Source organism: Pinus tabuliformis, chromosome 6 (assembly GCF_031772625.1).
Source record: "Pinus tabuliformis cultivar Carrire ecotype Pingquan chromosome 6, CPIR1, whole genome shotgun sequence".
Classification (NCBI taxonomy): Eukaryota; Viridiplantae; Streptophyta; class Pinopsida; order Pinales; family Pinaceae; genus Pinus; species Pinus tabuliformis.
This window is the reverse complement of record NC_142292.1, coordinates 71,192,607-71,211,009: the sequence shown is the minus strand read 5'-3', so window position 1 is coordinate 71,211,009 and position 18,403 is coordinate 71,192,607. Positions and strand designations below refer to the sequence as shown.

The 18,403-nt window shown below is 42.0% G+C and overlaps 1 protein-coding gene across 1 annotated transcript in view; it reads right to left on the bottom strand.

Moving 5' to 3' along the window:
- Positions 1-18,403, bottom strand: part of LOC149257295 (uncharacterized) — a 143,106-nt gene that overhangs the window by 92,553 nt on the left and 32,150 nt on the right. Inside the window, exons 6-8 of the mRNA XM_089413913.1 lie at positions 10,643-10,688; positions 10,470-10,495; positions 10,113-10,219 (exon numbers count right to left, since the gene is read on the bottom strand). Of these exons, the coding sequence (XP_089270039.1) occupies positions 10,113-10,219; positions 10,470-10,495; positions 10,643-10,688 (179 nt within the window). The remainder of the gene's footprint in view (positions 1-10,112; positions 10,220-10,469; positions 10,496-10,642; positions 10,689-18,403) is intronic.

Sequence of the window (18,403 nt, the reverse complement as noted above, 5' to 3'; positions counted from 1 at the left end):
TGGAGTAGCTTCCTTCTTGCCATAAATGCTTGATGTAAAGTGTTGGAATTTCTAAGTCTAACCCGTTAGAAACCCTTCATGTACTTTCTGATTTATTCCTACCTACTTTTTTTGTAAATTAACAAGTTATTTACCATGTAAATACTGGAAATAAATACAAGTACATGCTCAACATATTACAGATCATCCACTGAAGGAAACTGAAACAAGCACACAAGTGACACCATTGTTTTTGGACTAATGTCCCCGGAAAAACCCAATGTGGGAAAATTGGTGCAGCTATTTAAGGGTTTGATTTATTACGGAGTTTCAGAATACAATCTGGGTGCCAAATCCGGCTCACCCAATAGAGAAAAATCTCGACAGTAGTACCTCTCTACTCGAAAGCAGATATTCCGGCTGAAACCCCGGATAAACACTCTGGGAGCTCCACAGCTCCAATCTGCCCCACGAAACCCTAGCTTCAGCCTCTAGGGACTGCGTCAGCGCTTCCTGGCCCATCGTTTGCCCAACATCACTTTGGCTTGCCCTGCGTCAGCCTCTAGAGGCACTGCGTCAGCCCTCTGGCCCTCTACGTCACCCACGTTGGCCCTCTGAGGCACTGCGCAACCCTTGGCTGCCTCTGCGTGAGTCCTGGCTAGCTCTATGTGGACCCTTGCTGGTTCTGCATTCCCCTCCCTGGCTACTGCGCTGATCCTCCCGATGCTATCTCTACCTCTCTGCTTCTGCATTCACTACCCCTCAGCTGCAACTCTGATCACTCTCTCAACTTTCTCAGCAAACCCAGCCCCAGAAAGTCGAAATCTTGATCTCTTGGTGTGTTCTCCAAGTGACCCTCAAGCCTCCTCTTATACTTTTCTCGTTGACAAATCAACGACCGAGATTAAGTCCCTAATCAACGGCTAAGATTAGATCTGGCTTGATCCATGACTTTTGGACCATTCTAACACAGTTTTGTATTAATTCACATTAATATTTTATTTTCCCTGAGTTTAGAATTAGGGACTCCATTAAAAATATTAATTATTTTAATATCTCCCAAACTGTTTAGAATCTGCCCAAACCCTTTCTGGGTATTGGATATCTCATGTGCCTTAGCCTCTCCACCAATTTTCGTGGTTAGAGCACATCCGATGCTACCCCAAATCAACATAAAGTTACCCCATTCCTTTGGTAGTGCATTGAGCACTGAGGTAGTCATTTCCTTGTTAGACATTATTTCTCCCAACTCTTGGAGTTGATCTCTTATTTCTAACACCCTCATAGAGTATGAGGTTATTCCTTCTTCTTTTGATATCTTCATCTTGTAGAGCTTGAGCTTCTTCTTTCGTCGGTTCGAAAATTAAACCCTTAACATGACCAACGACTTCATTTTTAATGAGGATCAAATCTACCCTCTTCTTCGATGCAAGAAAGTTTGACGACCCAACCAATTTGTTGCTCTCCTTGCAATATGAAGTCATTTTGACATATTCAAATATAGATATAAAAATACTTACTCTCCAAGTGAAGATACTCTTAGATTATGAAATCTTCAACTTGATGCCTTCTTGATTTTGATGATGATGTAGATAATAGAAGATGTCTTCTTGGTGAAGATGTCTTTCTTCAAAAGTGATACTTGGCTTAAAGGGAGATGATGATAACAATGTTTTTTCCTGCTTTTCTTCCTTCTGACAAAGCTTGTTTCACAACCTCAAATTTCGGCCCTTCTTCAGAATTTCAGCCTTTTCTGCAATAACCCTAGTTCACATGTGTGGCTAGAAGATGGACAAATTTGCCTCCTTTCTACTTCACTTGACTTGACTTCTTTTTCTTGTTATTTCAGCTTGCAAAGGAGACCTTTCTTGGCACAAAACTTGATCCTTGATGGTGGTTGCAATTCGATACTTGTTGTTGCAGAAGGATGTCTTAATAATTCGCATGTGTGGAGAATATAGCCTAGAAAAACAGACCCAAAAGTGCTTCGCTCTTCCTTCCTCGTGATAATGATTGTAGAATGTGTGGGTTTCCTAAGAACGCTTTAAGTGTGGAACCCTTCTAGGGTTTTGAAGTCTTCTTTGATGCTCTTAATTATTCCCTTTCAATATGATGAGAGGGTTAGTCCTTCTCGATGATTGATGCTCTTGATGTTTCCAAGATGATCTCTTTATACTTCGGCCCTAGAGTATCCTTTTCCATGTTGCCCTTCTTGATGTGGTCACCTTAGCTTTGATACCATGTTGAGAAATCTATGGCAACAAGTCTTGGTGATTTCTCTTATTTTGATAACTTCATGTGATGCATCTTTACTTTACTTGACTAACTTCTTCTTTTCTTATTATTATTAGTGTTCTCTATCATTAAAAAACTACCAAATCATAAAGAACAATGATACAATAGTACACAAGATATAGGTGATCAGTCAGGGCCAAAACCTCTTCAGCTGAGAGGAAAACCCACCACAATCCTTCTCTTCTTATAGAACTTCAATTGATGAATTCCAAGACCTATGACCCTTGACCAAGACCCTCTAAGACCAAGTCATCCTTCCTTCTTGATGAGCTTTCCTTACACAACTTCCAGCAACAAACTTCGAACTTCTAGCAACTTCTCCAGCAACTTGGAACCCAGCAACAATTTTTGTAACTTCGACCTAGCAGCTTGAACAACTTTGACCTAGCAGTTTCACAGCTTCGACCTTGATGCAGCTTCCGCAGCTTCGACCTAACAGCTTCACAACATCAATCTAGACACAACTTCGACCTTGCAACTTCAGCAGCTTCGACCTTGATGCAGCTTCACAGCTTCGACCTTGCAGCATCACAACTTCAATGTAGTTTCAAAATTTAGTCTAGCCCAGAAACTGTAGAAACCCTAACGAAAGAGAGAGAGAGAGGCGCCCAAAAACTTCGATGTTGACCTTCTTCTTCTTCGTTGTCCTTTTCCAGCTTCTATCTTGAGGAAATGAACTTGCTTGAGTGAATGTTCAAATGAGGTCAAATTCCTTCTTATTTATAGGCTTGTGAGGGGTACGAATTTCTCTCTTAAGGCCGACTTGTCCCTTCATGTAAGCCGACTTGATCTTTGTGCCATGACAAGGTCTTGGAGGGTCTTTTGACTCAATAATTTTTTTTTACAATATGTAACATGCCCAAATGGGTCTTCAATACATGACAATGACTCAATTGACTTTATGACAAACCTAGAAGCACTCAATGGGTGCTTGACCTAAAAATAGATTTCCCTTGAGCATGAAACCTGTGCCTCAAGAATACAAATAATAAATTTATTTTTCTCTTTTCATTAAATACATAAGATCACAATCACATATGCCATTATTAAGACCGAACCTAGTTACATATTTCAACAGATCCTCCCTAGTTGAGAGGGTGAGATAGACACACCAGTCTTGTCTTCATATCATGAAGAAAGAATGGAGGATTGTGGAAGCATCTAAGACCAATATTGATACTCTTTGAGGATGAGATAGGGCATCAAGTAGGCAAGAGTAGTCAAAGAGGAGATTCTTTGAAGATGTGTAAATCCAAGAGGGGAATGGTCCTAAAAGGACATACCTTGTGAACATCTGGATGGGGTATGTTCCTTGAGAGATAATGACGAAGGCGTCTATAAATCATTGTCTCCCCAGCATTGTGCTATAATCTAGTGGAGAGATAGAGTTGTTAGTCAAGGCCTTGCTATATGACAATGTTGGTTGATATGATGAGATGCATTAATATAAGCTGAAAAGATAGCTTATGAGATGGCTTACCAATATGACTCTTCTTATGAGAATTCTTTAGTACGAGAATGTCCATGTACTTTCTATGTATTATGAATACCTCCCTAGTTAAGAGGGAGTGACGAAATATGTAACTAGGTTCGATCCTCATAATATTTTATGTACTACTGACTTTATGTAAAAGAAAAAGAAAATTATTATTGTTATTTTATAGCATTGGTTTCATGCTCTAGGTCAATTTGTTTTAGGTCAAAGCACCCAATGTGTGCGTCTAGGGTTTTCCCATAGAACCAAGGAGTCAAAAGACTCATTGTCATATGTAATAGACCCTATTGGGCATCTTGTATCAAATCAAAAGAATTTAAGTTGAGTCAAAATGTGTCATAGTCTCCCTCCAAGACCAAGTCAGCCTACAAAGAAATCAACCTCACTAAGGGCAATTCGTAATCCAAGGTGTTAGATTTTGTAGCATCGGAGGTTTTCTAGTCTCGAAACTTTGTGGAGAGGCTAAAACACAAGAGTTGTCCATAACCCAGAAATCCTTTCTGAAAATTCCACCTAGAAGTGTCTCAATTAGATTATTAGCCTATTTTTTAATATTTCCTAAGTCTAAACCTATGTTGCACGATACTTCTAGGAACCCGACATTTCGGGATGTACCTGTACTTGAAACTCTATAACTCAGTCGAAACTCAACCAAAACTCGACCATCATGTAATCATCTATAAGAGTTAATATAGACTTGGTTTTCCTTCTAAGTTATCATCTATGGGTCTTATTCCCTTTTTTCTTGCAAGATAATTTGTTATTCACTTATTTATAAATTTCTTTTTTTATATATAAACATATATGATGTTTTGGGCGACGTTTCGGCCGGCGTTTCCATTTTTGGGAGGTTGCGTTTCTAAAGTAACCCGTTTTGGAAACTCCGAAATATTTCGGCAGTTTGTGCAACTTAGGTCTAAACTTAGGAAACTTGGTTAATTAATCATATTAATTTAGAAAGGTGTGAATCATATAGAAACTCACACAGATCGTCGACTGGGAAATGATCTTAGCCCTTAATTAAGTTTTAATCTTAGTCGTTGGAGGTCCAATAAAATATTATAAGAAGAAGTCAATGGGTCAATGGGACTACTATTACTGAATAGTGTCTCAGAGGAGTCGCAGGTGTTTGTCCAAAGTATCTTGAGCAAAGACACATTGCCTAGATGGGACAGGATGTGGTCCGATCTATAGTAAGAGGAGTTGAGGCGAGCTTTGTTAAAGAGCACCATTAGCAGGAGCAGTAGCAAGGGTGTGAAGGGTGAGAAGGATGAGGAGAATGTGGCTCTAGCATGAAAGGGACCCAATCAAGGACAAGGGGAAAGAAGAAAAAGAAGGACCTATCTAAGGTCTATTGAAGAATGTAACTAGGTTCAGTCTTCATAATTGTATTTGAGTTATAATGAAATGTATCTATCGAAAGAAAGGAAAAGAAAATTATATTATTATTATTATGACTTATTAAAGCATGGGTTTCATGCTTGGGTCATCATGTTTTATGTAAAGGTCCCCATTGAGGACTTCTACATTTCATCTGGATTCATTAGAGTCATTTTCCATTCTATGAGACCTTTCTTAGGCTTTTGAATCATGTAAAAAGGATTATTATTGAGTCAAATAAGTCGTTTGTCACCTCCACACCAAGTCAGCCCTTACCTAATGAAGTCGAACTACATTAGGGTAATTCAACCCACATAAGAGGCTATATATAGAAGTGCAGTTCGATCCATTTACTCACTTACTCAAGAAGTTCAATACAAAAGGAGCAAAAAAAGTGCGAAGTTATTAGGGAAGAAGGAGAATTGCAGGAGAAGGACAAGATCGAAGTTTTTGGGCTATCTCTATCTCTCACATGAAATTACTGGGCTACTGTTGGGGTCGAAGTTCTGTTGCTGGAGTAGTCAAATTTTTGTTGTTGCTACCAAGTCGAAGTACTACTAGGTCGAAGTTCTGATGCTACTACTGGGTCAAAGTTTTGTTGCTACAAGGTCGAGGTTCTAGGTCAAGGTTGTTGCTGGAAGGTTATCATCTAAAGAGGAAGGAAGGGTTGACTTGGTGATTGGAGGAAGTCTGTGTCTAGGTCAAAGAGTCTTGGATTATCTCGTCTTGTCTTGTGAAACTACTAAAGGAAGAGTTGTTGACTGGGTTTTCCCCTGTATAAGGGTTTTGCCCTAGTTGTCTGCCTACATCTGGTGTCCCCAATCTTCATATTTTGTATTTGATAATTGCTTGATGAAACAAAGATAAAAAAGAACATAAGAAAGTTAATAAGAACACAAGAATATCACAAGTAATTATCATCATAAGAAAATCTCTGCCTTTATGATTTTCCAACAAGGTCAAGTGCTTCATGTGTGGCGAGCTTGGCCACTACAGTACACAGTGTCCTCTCCGGAATAATGACAAGGAGAAGCATGACCAGGCGGCAACGTTCACAGAGATAGACAAGTAGTCCTCCAACCTAGAGGAAGATTTCGCCATTTTTGCAATTATACCTCCAGGAGTGAGGTGGGGCGATATGGAGCTATAGTTCTAGAGTTGCGCAGATTTGGGTAGGATCCTTGAGGTGTCCTCCTCATGGATCATTACCTTGCTACATGGGCCCACAATATTCAATAGCAGGATGGATCAATGTCAGTTGCTACAGTCAAATTCTGAAGTGACAGTTGCAAACTAGTGGCAGTCAGTTGCTGAGGAGCACAGAGCATTGTTCACAGCAGAATAGGAGGCTCAGTAGCAAAGTCAGCAACAACGCAGATTCTTCAGTGAACAGTGCAGTGGCTTGTAGTAGTCAAATGCTAGAGAGACAGATGCAGCATGAGATACAGTTGATTCAGTATTTAGGATGCTTCTTAGTTGCAGTAGTTGCAGTTGCTGCAACAAGAAATGAGAGGGAGTTGTAGTGCAGATGCAGATGCAGATTTGGCAGTAGCATAGCAGTGTCAGCAGCAGCACAGATGCAGCATCAGAGTTGCAATGGTTGGTGGGTAGTGGCAGTAAGTCACAGTGGCCAGACATCAGCAACGTGATAGAGGGTGATACAAAGACGGGGTGTTGTTGCAATGATGCAACACTAGAACGCCTTCCTTGCTAAGAGGGAATGTTAATTTTTGTATCATCGGAGGTTTTCTAGTCTTGGAACTTTGTGGAGATGCTAAAACATAGGAGTTCTCCATAACCCAGAAATCCTTTCTGGAAATTCCACCTAGAGGCTACAAGTGTCTCAAATAGATTATTAGTCTATTTTTTAATATTTCCTACGTCTAAACTTCGGAAATCTGGTTAATTATCAGAATTAATTGAGAAAGGTGTGAATCATCTAGAAATTCACATGAATCGACTAAGAAATGATCTTAACCCTTGATTAAGTTTTAACCTTGGTCGTTGGAGGTACAACAGAAGATTATAAGAAGAAGTTGATGGGTAGATGGAGAACAAACACACTTGAGATCGATTTCCTTGGAGAGTTCAATTTTCCAGAGAGTATCCGCTGTTGGAAGAGTTCGAGTCAGAGAAAGGAACCAAAGGCAGAGAGGGGAAGGGACAGTAAATCCGGAAGAAGATTTTCCAGATCCGGCGAATTCTTTGCAGAGAGGTTGAGATTTTCTCTAGGAGGTTGCGCAGAGGCAACATAGAAGCCTCAAAAGGGTAGTTTGATTTTGCTGGAGAAGACGTTTTCAGTTTTAGAAGACGGGAAGAGTTTCTGGAGGGAAGGAGAAGCGTTTTCCCAATCAGCAGTAGGCAGGACGGCTAGATTGGCAGTGGATTCAGGAAGCATGTGTGGCAGGCAGCGCTAGAGTGACGCAGAGCCTGGGCAAGCCTAGTTGGACAGTTAGCTTTTCAGAGGCCAGAGAGTGCCAGGATTGCTCAAAGTGAGGGTAATTTCCCTCAGATAATTTTTGCTAGTATTTTCTCTGCAGGATTGCCAGTTTTCAACATCCAGATTGTACTCAGATTATTTCACTGCTGCGTAATTATAAAAAGTTAAACCCTCAGCTGTTGCACCATTTTTCTCAAGTTGGGTTTTTCCGAGGACATTTGTCCAAAAAAAATTGTGTCAATTTTTATGTGTGTGCTGGAATATTTCTCAGTTTCCAACGCTATTATTTTCCATAGTATTTTTGTGATTATTGCAGTGTGTTTATTTCCTTCTTGTTGTAGCAATAAAATGCTAATTTAATTAACAGTTAGAGGAAATAATACCAATTGCTGCAATAGGATTTCAGTGGTGAAATTTTCACACAAGGAAGCCTATGTATAAGAAGAATTCGACCTCAATTGAAGCATATCCATCAAGTTCGATAAAGCAAGTTCGTTGAAGCAAGAAGGAAGACTAGAAGTCAAGCAAAGGAGGAAGATCTAAGGTAGAAGAAATCGAAGTCTAGACCCTAATTTTTGTCTCCTTTCTCTCACACATGCAAATAAGAAGTTAGGGTTTCTGCAGCAATTAGGACGAAATTTCAGATCTCCAAAAAAAGGCCAAAATCTATGATCTAAAGGTAAGGCATATCATCCACTTGACTAATAAAGAAGAAGAAAACCAAGCGAAGAACAAAGGAGGCTTAAATTAGCCTTTCTATCCCACACTTGCGAAGTTGCAGCTGCTGCAGAAGGGCCAAAAATTGCAGACCTGCAGCGAAGGCCGAAATTTGTTGTTCGGGGTCAAAGCTACATAAAGTTGCCAAGGTCAAAGTTGCAGAAGTTGTTGAAGTTGCTAGAAAAATTGCCGAAAGGTTGGAATTTGTTGACTTGGTCTTGGAGGGGTCTCAGTCTTGGGTCTAAAAGTCTTGGAATTCATCATTTGAAGATTCTATAAGAAGAGAAGAACTTCTTGTGGGTTTTCCTCTCTAGAAGAGGTTTTGGCCCTGGCTAGCAGCCTCCATCTTGTGTCCATTTCTACTATTGATCTTCATGTTTTGGTAGTTTGTGAGTTAAGAGAGTTAGCATCGGATGAGAGGTTTTCTCTCTTAACTAACTCCAATCAAATCTTCTACCATTGACCTCACGCTTTGACTCAATGTGCCCAGGATTGAAAAAGGCACTAGTCTATTTAGTGTGGCAATCCTTATAAAAAAATTCAAAACACTAATTCTTCTAGGGTAAATTAAGGTTATGTCACAACAAAATTTGCATTTAGTAGCATAAAATACCATGGACCTCATAGTCCTAGGGTTAGGCTTTGCATCTTCTAAATTCAAACACTAAATTCAAACACCTTTTCAGGGCTGACATCTAGGGTTTTGTAGCTGGTTTATGCATTTTCAGCCATTGAAAAATGGCTGCAACCTATTTCCTTGTTTACTTATTTAATAGCCTTTGTTTTTTATGGTCATTCATCATTTATAGGTTATTTCATTATTGCTGTCATAAATTTTGCATGCTTTAAATTGTGCTTCTTAAAAACCCTAATTTATAGCAACAATTATTAATTTAAAGGTAGCATGTCTTTGGGATCTATTTGAGCCTCTTCAGGACTATCCAAGCCCTCTAGATTTAGCCATAAGTCCTTTAAACTCATTACCTTATGTCACCCAAAGCCTTTCTTTATTGAACATTATCCTTGGGTGTTTTATTCAGTGAAAACCTTGAAGGCTATTTGACCTAGGAGCTCTTGGATTATCTAATCTCCAAGTTCCGCTTGTGGGGATAGTATCCATTCACAGAATAGGAGGGGAACAGTTACTAAGATGACAATGGTGGCTAATCCTGTTGTTGCCCTTAACCTGGAGTGCTTAGTGAGGCTTTGCACTAAGGTGTTAGATTTTGCAGTAACAGTGGGCAGGCTTATCTAAGTCACCAATGGCGTCTCATGTATGGGTGGGAATTTCGCATCAAGTGAGAACCTAGGAGGTTACACCAAGAATGTGCATCACATTTAAAAAATAAAAATCACAAAGCTTTATAGCACAAATATTTAAATCAATCCAAAAAGCTGAAAAATAAGCTCCAAAACCCTTTTAATATTTCATGCAAGCCATGGATCTACTTTTATTCATCTGAGAGGAAGTTGACATATTCTAGGACGTTCACACTAGTAGTTACTCTAACACGGGTTATTAAAACTAGCATTTAGTTACATTTCTTCACCGAGCATTGAATATTATACACAAATAAGCAGACATCATTTAGGCTGGTAAATGATAAGGCATATTAAGATCATCTCAACCACCAGTAGAAGTGATTATCAAAGAAATTCTCACACCCTAACACATTCAAAATCATCAGGATACATGTCAGATAATCTCTTAGATGCATAACAAAGGGAAACACAGCATCAATTCATTGCAATCTTAACATAAATGGGAAGCCATACCATGCCTCTGTCAGGGGTTTTTAGACTAACCTTCCATCCAGCACCAGAAAAATGTGAAGAAATAGTGGACCTTGGAGTCCCAGCCACTGATTGGCTTTGGGAAGAAGCAGAAGTTGATGAAACTGAAACGTCAAATTCTGAAGCCATCCACCAAAGATTATTAATCCAACATGCCCCTATATTCATGTAATGCCAGAAGGAAAAAAACTAAAAAGCTTCTTTTATTATAATGTACAAAATCCTGAAATTTTAACACCACCAATAAGAAAATAAAAACTGAATGCAGATTCCCCAGAGAAAAACTATCAAAAATCAGTCTACTTAAATTTAGACTTTAAATTTTGTTAAAATAGAAACCTAGCAGAAAAAAAGTTCCAGATACTGTACCAGATGACCTTGAAGAGAATCCATTGCTGCAAACAACAAGATCTCAAACTTAAGCTCAGGTGGGAAATTATGATTCTTCATTTATTCCAAATACAAAAGACAATGAAATAACTTGGAAAAAAATCCATAATTATAATTTCCTTATCTTCGAAGGTGACATAGTGAATATTAACCTGGAATGAGGATTTACGTTCACCTTCAATGCAGCTTGCTTTTCTCCTGTCAAATGCCATGAAAGATATATGGTTAATGTTGCACCTGGGAATGTGGACATACAACTTATAGAAAAAAAATCCTCTATTGCTGTATAGCAAAATGCTCTTAAATTACAATGCGCCTTAACCTTAAATTATTTGTAGTATGGTGCATAATTTCTTTGGAGTATTAAGGTCTTAATGTTTAACTTGGTATAAATTAGAATTGTGGTTCAACAAGAAGTTAGGCTTCAGGTTAATTTTTGGGCTTTGCATGAAACACCACACTTGGAACGTGTTAAGAACGTGCTTGGATATAGGAGATCTAATTGCTGTATTAAGGTATTTTGATTTTTTACATGCCTTCTGCTTATTTGACTTTCTCTTCCTTCAATATGTTCAGTTTAGAACTACCATTTTTAGTTTCAAGTAAGCTCAAAGAGGTTGCTTATGCAAAGATTCAATGGTGAAACGGTGAACTGCCTTTTACAAAACCAAAATCCATGTCTTCGGTAGGACTTGTCAATATAATTAATCACCTTGCCACTCAAGCATCACCTAGACATGAAATCGAGGAAGAACTGGGATCACATGAGGGATGATATAAATTTGGATGAAAATTTTCATAGAAGATGAAAAAACACAAATGAATGAAGTTGATGGACAATAATAGCATAACTGTTGAATTCAGTGTTGAAGAGTTCTAACCAAAATCACCATGAAACAGTCCACTTACAAGTTGATATTTATATTAATGTCTACCAGAGACCAAACTACGTCAAAGGGACTAGAGGTACATCCATTATGAAAATCCCTACAAAACATAGGGTGGTGAACAAGAGGACCCCTAAAATGAGAAACAAATCTGAGTACAACAACAACAGAAAATGAAACAATATATACCCTAGGCTTACAAGTAGGCTATCCTAAGGGGGCAATCCCTATAAAGTGGAGAGCCAAAGAACAAACAAGTTTTGAACAAAAGTGCAACTAAAACCAGGAGAGAGGGAACCTAGGGCCTACACATCCTCTAAATCATTATTGCAGATATCCATACACACTGCCTACCAAATAATGTCCTCAATAGAGTGCGCCAAGCTAAAAAGGGCCTTTGGAGTAAGCTTGGATGGTATCAACATATTCCCCTAAGACAAAGGCAAATGGAGGGTTGTTGCTATTACCCACCTCCCCATAGGAGAAAATTTGTCTCCTTTGGACAGCCAACCAGCCAGAAGCCCTACATTGCTCAGTACATTGATGATATGTCATGATCGTCCATCATTTGCACCAGTCAGACACCTCTCATCGTCCGGCATCCTCTTGAAGAAAGAATGTGGGTCATCATTCAACAACTACTTTAACCATCTCATAATCATGTGTTTTTATTAATGTTTTGGGCATTCCAACATGTATTAAGTGGTGATATAGATGATTGACCGATCTTGACTATAAACCTGTTCTCTCACTTTACCAGGGAGGTTAGTTTTTTATCCTAACTTAGTGGGACCTCCTTCGAGGCCTTAGGGTTATAGAAGGGGCACTACATGGGAGACTTGTATTGAAGTAGTGTGTCCATGATTATTCCATACCACTTCCCATCATTCCCTAGATCTCATCTGATCCAGATTTAAACAGGAACGCAACAAATTACAGAGATAACCATATACACAAAGATGCAGCGGAATAATACTTCATTTCATTAATGGAAAATACTGAAATATGCTTACAACCAGAAATGGAAATAAACCAGCTAGGGCAATGGTAGCTTATCTTTGAGAAGAGATGTGATGGCTACATGCCTCTGAACTGTGTTACAATGAGGCTCGAAGGCCTATTTATTGTTGAGAAACAATGGAAAACCCTTAACATTCCAAAACCTAACCCTAGGAGATGAAACGCCAAACTGTGGGCCCCGTTTGGGGTAAATTGGTACATCAACTTCCCGGGGTCGTAACTTTGGCATATGATCTCCGTTTGACGCGTACAATAGCTCGTTAGAAAGATCTATCCGAGTACTATCATTGTTGGAACAGACAACATCGGTCCATTCCATGGACCCATGTTGCCCCCGGATTCCCCAAAAAACGTCGTTTAGGGGCCTCAAAACGGCTCCGGAAGTTCAGGACCCGAAAAACTGCTAAAAATAGTAAGTTGTGCTACAATTAAGGAAACTGAAAATGCTGAGAAAGACAATGGTGGGGGTCCAGGTGGACTTGGCAGGTGGCCACCAATATCCACCTGGATCATTCCTCCCCCCTTAGGAAGCAATGGTCCCCATTGCGTTGAGCTCCTCCATGAGATGAGGAAACTTTTGCTGAACTTGTTCCCTGGTGAGCCACTTGCCCTGCTGAAGGAGTTGGCCTGCTTTGACAACTCGATACAGTTGGATATTCTGTTGGCGAGTGTTCTTGATCTGTGTGTCCATGATCCGAACAGTTGCAGCTTGTTCCATGCAATCTGGATTTAACTCTGTGGGTTTGAGTTGTTCTGCAATGTCGGATGTGTCTAGCAATGGTGGAAAGTATGGTCGAAGGCGGTCCACATTGAACACTGGGTGCAGGCCAAGGAATGGGGGAATGCTGAGCTCAAATGCATTGTCTCCCATAGCCTTAGTAATGGTGTAAGGACCATATCGGAGTGGTCTCAATTTCCGATAGGCTCCAGTAAGGCGTTACTTTTGCAAATGCAACCAGACTTTGTCGCCCACCTGAAACTTGTGTGGCACCCGGTGTTGATCATGTCGCTGCTTGTACTTGGCATTTGATTTCTCAAGAATGTCATGGACCTGCTGGCGAATATGTTGGATGCGCTCAATGAAGCTGGTGGCCTTATCTGTTTCGGACTGGACATGAGCTGAATTCATGTGAGTAGCTGCAAGTGGCATGGCCACATCAATGGGGCATAGTGGCTGGAATCCCAAACCCACCTGAAAAGGGCTATGGCCAGTGGAGCTGTGAAGAGCTCGGTTGTAGCTGTGCTGAACATAGGGGAGGCTCTCGTCCCATGTGCGTGGATGCTTTGAGTTATACATGCGCAGAATGTGCACAATCATCCTATTGACAACCTCTGTCTGGCCATCAGTTTGAGGATGGAAGGCTGTGGACTTCGTGAGTTTGGTGTCCAGCATTGACCAGAGACTGGACCAAAATGTGCTGAGAAACCGACTGTCCCGATCTGAGATGATAGACTGTGGGATCCCAAAGTGCACCCACACTCGTTCAAAGAAGAGTTTAGCAGTGGCTTCTGCTATGATATTCTTCTTGCAGGCCATCATAATGGCCATCTTCGAGAACCTGTCGACGACCACAAAAACACAGTCATTTCCATGCTTAGTGGAAGGAAGGCCTGACATGTAATCCATGGAGATGGATTCCCAAGGTCGACTAGGGGTAGGCAACGGGGTATAGAGGCCGTGCTTCTTAATGGTCGGTTTGGCAATGGCACAGGCAGTACATGATCTGATGTACTTCCCAACATCCTGTCGAAGATTCGGCCAATAGAAATAATTTTGCAGTACTGCCACTGTTTTCTCGACCCCGAAATGCCCAGCAGCCCGACTGTAGTGTGCTTCCCAAATCATCTTGGCACGCTCGCTTGAAGGAACACAAAGGTGACCGAGGTGGCATAATAGGGCATCCTGGAGGTGAAAATCTGCAACATGCCGACCCTCCAAGAGTGTCTGGTATGTGTGGCCGAATTCTGGGTCGCTTTTGTAGAGAAGTGGCCAATCAGAAGTCTCGTGCCCACAAGAGTTGAGCACGGTGGTTAACGCCATGATCGGTGGTCGACTGAGGCAATCTGCAACATTATTAGTGCTGCCCTTCTTATACTTGATATTCAAATGGAACTGTTGCAGGTATGTAGACCACTTCTGATGGCGGTCATTCTGCAATTTCCCTTGGGTCTGTATGAACTGCAGGGGTCGGTGGTCTGTGTGGATGACCGTTTCCTTCCCCAAAATGTAATGCTTCCATTGTCGGCAGGCATGTACAATGGAATACATCTCTTTATCATAAGTGGGGTACTTCCGGACTGTGTCTGAAAGTGTTTCACTGTGATATGCCACTGGATGTCCATGTTGAGTAAGGACTGCCCCAATAGCATAGTCAGAGGCATCTGTCTCGACCTCAAATGGTTGTTGTAAATCTGGTAACGCGAGCACTGGTGCCGTGCAGAGGCGATCCTTCAACTCCATGAATGCCTTCTGTTGAGATTCAGACCAAAAGAACTTTGCTTTAGCCCCTCCCTTGGTGACTTGACTCAAGGGCCAAGAAATATGGGAAAACCCCAACACAACCCTGCGGTAGAAGTTGGCAAGACCTAGAAAGCTGCGGAGCTCTGTTAGAGTGGTTGGAGAGGGCCAATCCCGAATGACTTGGATCTTGGCTGGATCGACATGCACCCCCTGTTCATCAATGATGTATCCCAGATACTGAACCTAGGTCATGCCAAAAGTGCATTTCTCCAAATTGGCACATAGCTTGTGTTGCCGCAGTGTTTGGAGAACCTGTCGGATGTGGTGGAGGTGCTCTTCCCAACTCTGGCTGAAGATCAGAATGTCATCCAAGTATACTACTACAAAGGAGTTGGTGAATGGCCGCAAGATGTCATCCATTAGCCTCATAAAGGTTGCAGGAGCATTCGTCAATCCGAAAGGCATGACCAACCATTCAAAGAGGCCCTCCTTGGATTTGAAGGCAGTCTTCCACACATCAGAGGGTTCGATTGGTACCTGGTGATATCCTGACTTCAGATCGATCTTGCTGAAATATTTCGCCCCCTTTAGTTGGTCTAGGAGGTCATCAATCCGCGGGATCGGGTACCTATTACGGGCAGTGATCTTGTTCAGCGCCCGATAGTCAATACAGAGTCTCCACGTCCCATCCTTCTTCTGTACCAACACGATCGGGCTCCCACAGGGCGATGAACTCGGACGGATGTGACCTTTCTGCAGGAGCTCCTGAATCTGCCTCTTGATTTCATTATTCTCCAGAACGGAGCGCCGATAAATTGGTCCATTGGGTAGCGGCGCACCTGGGGTCAGATCGATGGAGTGCTTGACTTGACAGTGCAGAGGAACCCCTGCCGGGGAGGTGAAGATGTCCTCGTACTCCTCCACAATCTTGTCCATCTGTAGTTGTCGTGCAGAGGGACCCCGTCTGGAGGCCGCGGCCACTGTCTTCTTCTTTCCTTGAGGGCGTATCATCAGGAAAACAAATTTCCTGGTTTTGGAAATGATCTTACTGCATTGTTTTGCAGTAATCAAAGAGATGGCGGCAGGTGGTGCTACCTCTGGTATCCTGAACAACTTATCTCCCAGTGTAATAATAACAGCACGGGGCCTTGATTCATACACAGCATGTCGCTTCCACAAGTATGGTTGTCCTAGTAATACATCACAAACTTCAAGGGGAGCTATGTCACACAATACCTCATCCATGAAGGGCTTGATGTTGTATGGAAGGCGACACTGCTGGCTCACGCGAAGATCTCGTCCTTGGTGAAGCCACCCAATGGTGTATGGTTGTGGATGCGCTGTGGTCGGTAAGCCCAACCGCTTCACGACCTCTGCCGAAATGAGGTTCTTTTGACTCCCGCTATCAACAATGAACTGTATCGGGGAGCCCTTTACCCACATCTGGGAGTGGAAGAGACGCTCCTCCTCTGGATCTTCGGGTTCATTTTTCTGGATCTTTGCGATAGCAACAGTGGCGCTGGGATCCGCATCAATGATCTGCTTCCCTTTTTCATACCCCTTATCGGGTTCTGACTCAGAGTCGGAACATGCATCTGATTCTGAAACCTTTAGCTCAGCCACCAGTGACTGCTTGGCCCGACACTCACTTGTGTTGTGAGTGGAGCTCTTATGGAACTCGCACCATTTTCCAGTGTCCTTTCTCGGCTTCGCAGCGTTGTTCTTTGCTTGCAGCTTCGGCTGGTTGTCTTGGGCTGTCCCGCCTTGGCTTTGTCCTTTGTTCTGTGGTTTCGGGGCACCTTTCCCCTGCTTTGGATTCGCAGATCCAAAGTCTCGCTTTTTTTGTTTAAACTTCTGCTCGACCTTGACGGCATATCGGTATGCTGCGCCGAGCGAGGGGATGTTTAGGAATTGTATTTCTTCCTGGATGTACTTGTGCAGGCAGCCACGGTATTTGAGTATCAAATGTTGCTCCGAATCCTTGATACCCAACTTTGTGCGAAGGGTATGGAAAAGATTGGTGAACTCTGGCACGTCTTGGTCCCTTCCCTGCCGCAGCGTGGTCCATTTTATGTATTCATCCTCATAGCCTCCAACAGGGTAGTACTGCTCCTTGATGGCATCCCGGAACGAATCCCAGGTGGGTGCGGCTGAAAATAGTGAGCCAGTACTTTCATCCTTCTGCTCGCAGTAGGTTTCCCACCAGTCCTTGACGTGGGGGGCTGCTTTGAGAAGAGCAAAAACAATCTTTTCCCGACTCGAAAATTCATGAACAGAAAAATAACCCTCTAGCAGATTTAACCATTTATCTACGGCATCTGCGTCTATCTGACCCTCGAATATGGGGATTTCAAAATTAACTTGTACCTTAAAGGGTGTGGCGTTTCCAGAGTAGCTGCTGGAAGCCGATGCGTTGCTTCTGGGTAGCCGCTGAAGGATCTGGGCAAAGCTGTCCATCATCGCGTTCCGTTGTCGCTCGAGGGCTTCTTCAAGCAAGATTTTGATGGGATCTCCTGCCCCCTCGTCTTTCTTCTCGTCCGCCATGGGAGGCCGTCGGGATTTGCGAGGCTGGTCTTGCAAAGGTTCAACCAGTTCAAGCCCTAACTCCTTATATCCCGACCTTGTTGGGGACATGCAAAGAAAAACAGAGAAAAAGCAGACCGCTCTGATACCACTGATCCGGATTTAAACAGGAAAGCAAATTACAGAGATAACCATATACACAAAGATGCAGCGGAATAATACTTCATTTCATTAATGGAAAATACTGAAATATGCTTACAACCAGAAATGGAAATAAACCAGCTAGGGCGAAGGTAGCTTATCTCTGAGAAGAGATGTGATGGCTACATGCCTCTGAACTGTGTTACAATGAGGCTCGAAGGCCTATTTATTGTTGAGAAACAATGGAAAACCCTTAACATTCCAAAACCTAACCCTAGGAGATGAAACGCCAAACTGTGGGCCCCGTTTGGGGTAAATTGGTACATCAACTTCCCGGGGTCGTAACTTTGGCATATGATCTCCGTTTGACGCGTACAATAGCTCGTTAGAAAGATCTATCCGAGTACTATCATTGTTGGAACAGGCAACATCGGTCCATTCCATGGACCCATGTTGCCCCCGGATTCCCCAAAAAACGTCGTTTAGGGCCTCAAAACGACTCCGGAAGTTCAGGACTCGAAAAACTGCTAAAAATAGTAAGTTGTGCTACAATTAAGGAAACTGAAAATGCTGAGAAAGACAATGGTGGGGGTCCAGGTGGACTTGGCAGGTGGCCACCAATATCCACCTGGATCATCATCTCCATTCTTCGGGCCTGTGGTCATTGGTTCATTGGAATTGGCACTCTCTTATCCTCATCCTTGAGCCTAGGCCAGAAACTTTTCCTTGGAGGTTGATGCAATTAAAAGAAAGATAAAAGCATAAAATGGCCACAAAGAAAAAAAAAAAATTAAATGCAAAAGATGGTCGGGACATTAATTAGCACATGGGAAAAAACCTAGCGTGATCTCTATCCACCTCATTAGCCATCACCCAGTTCC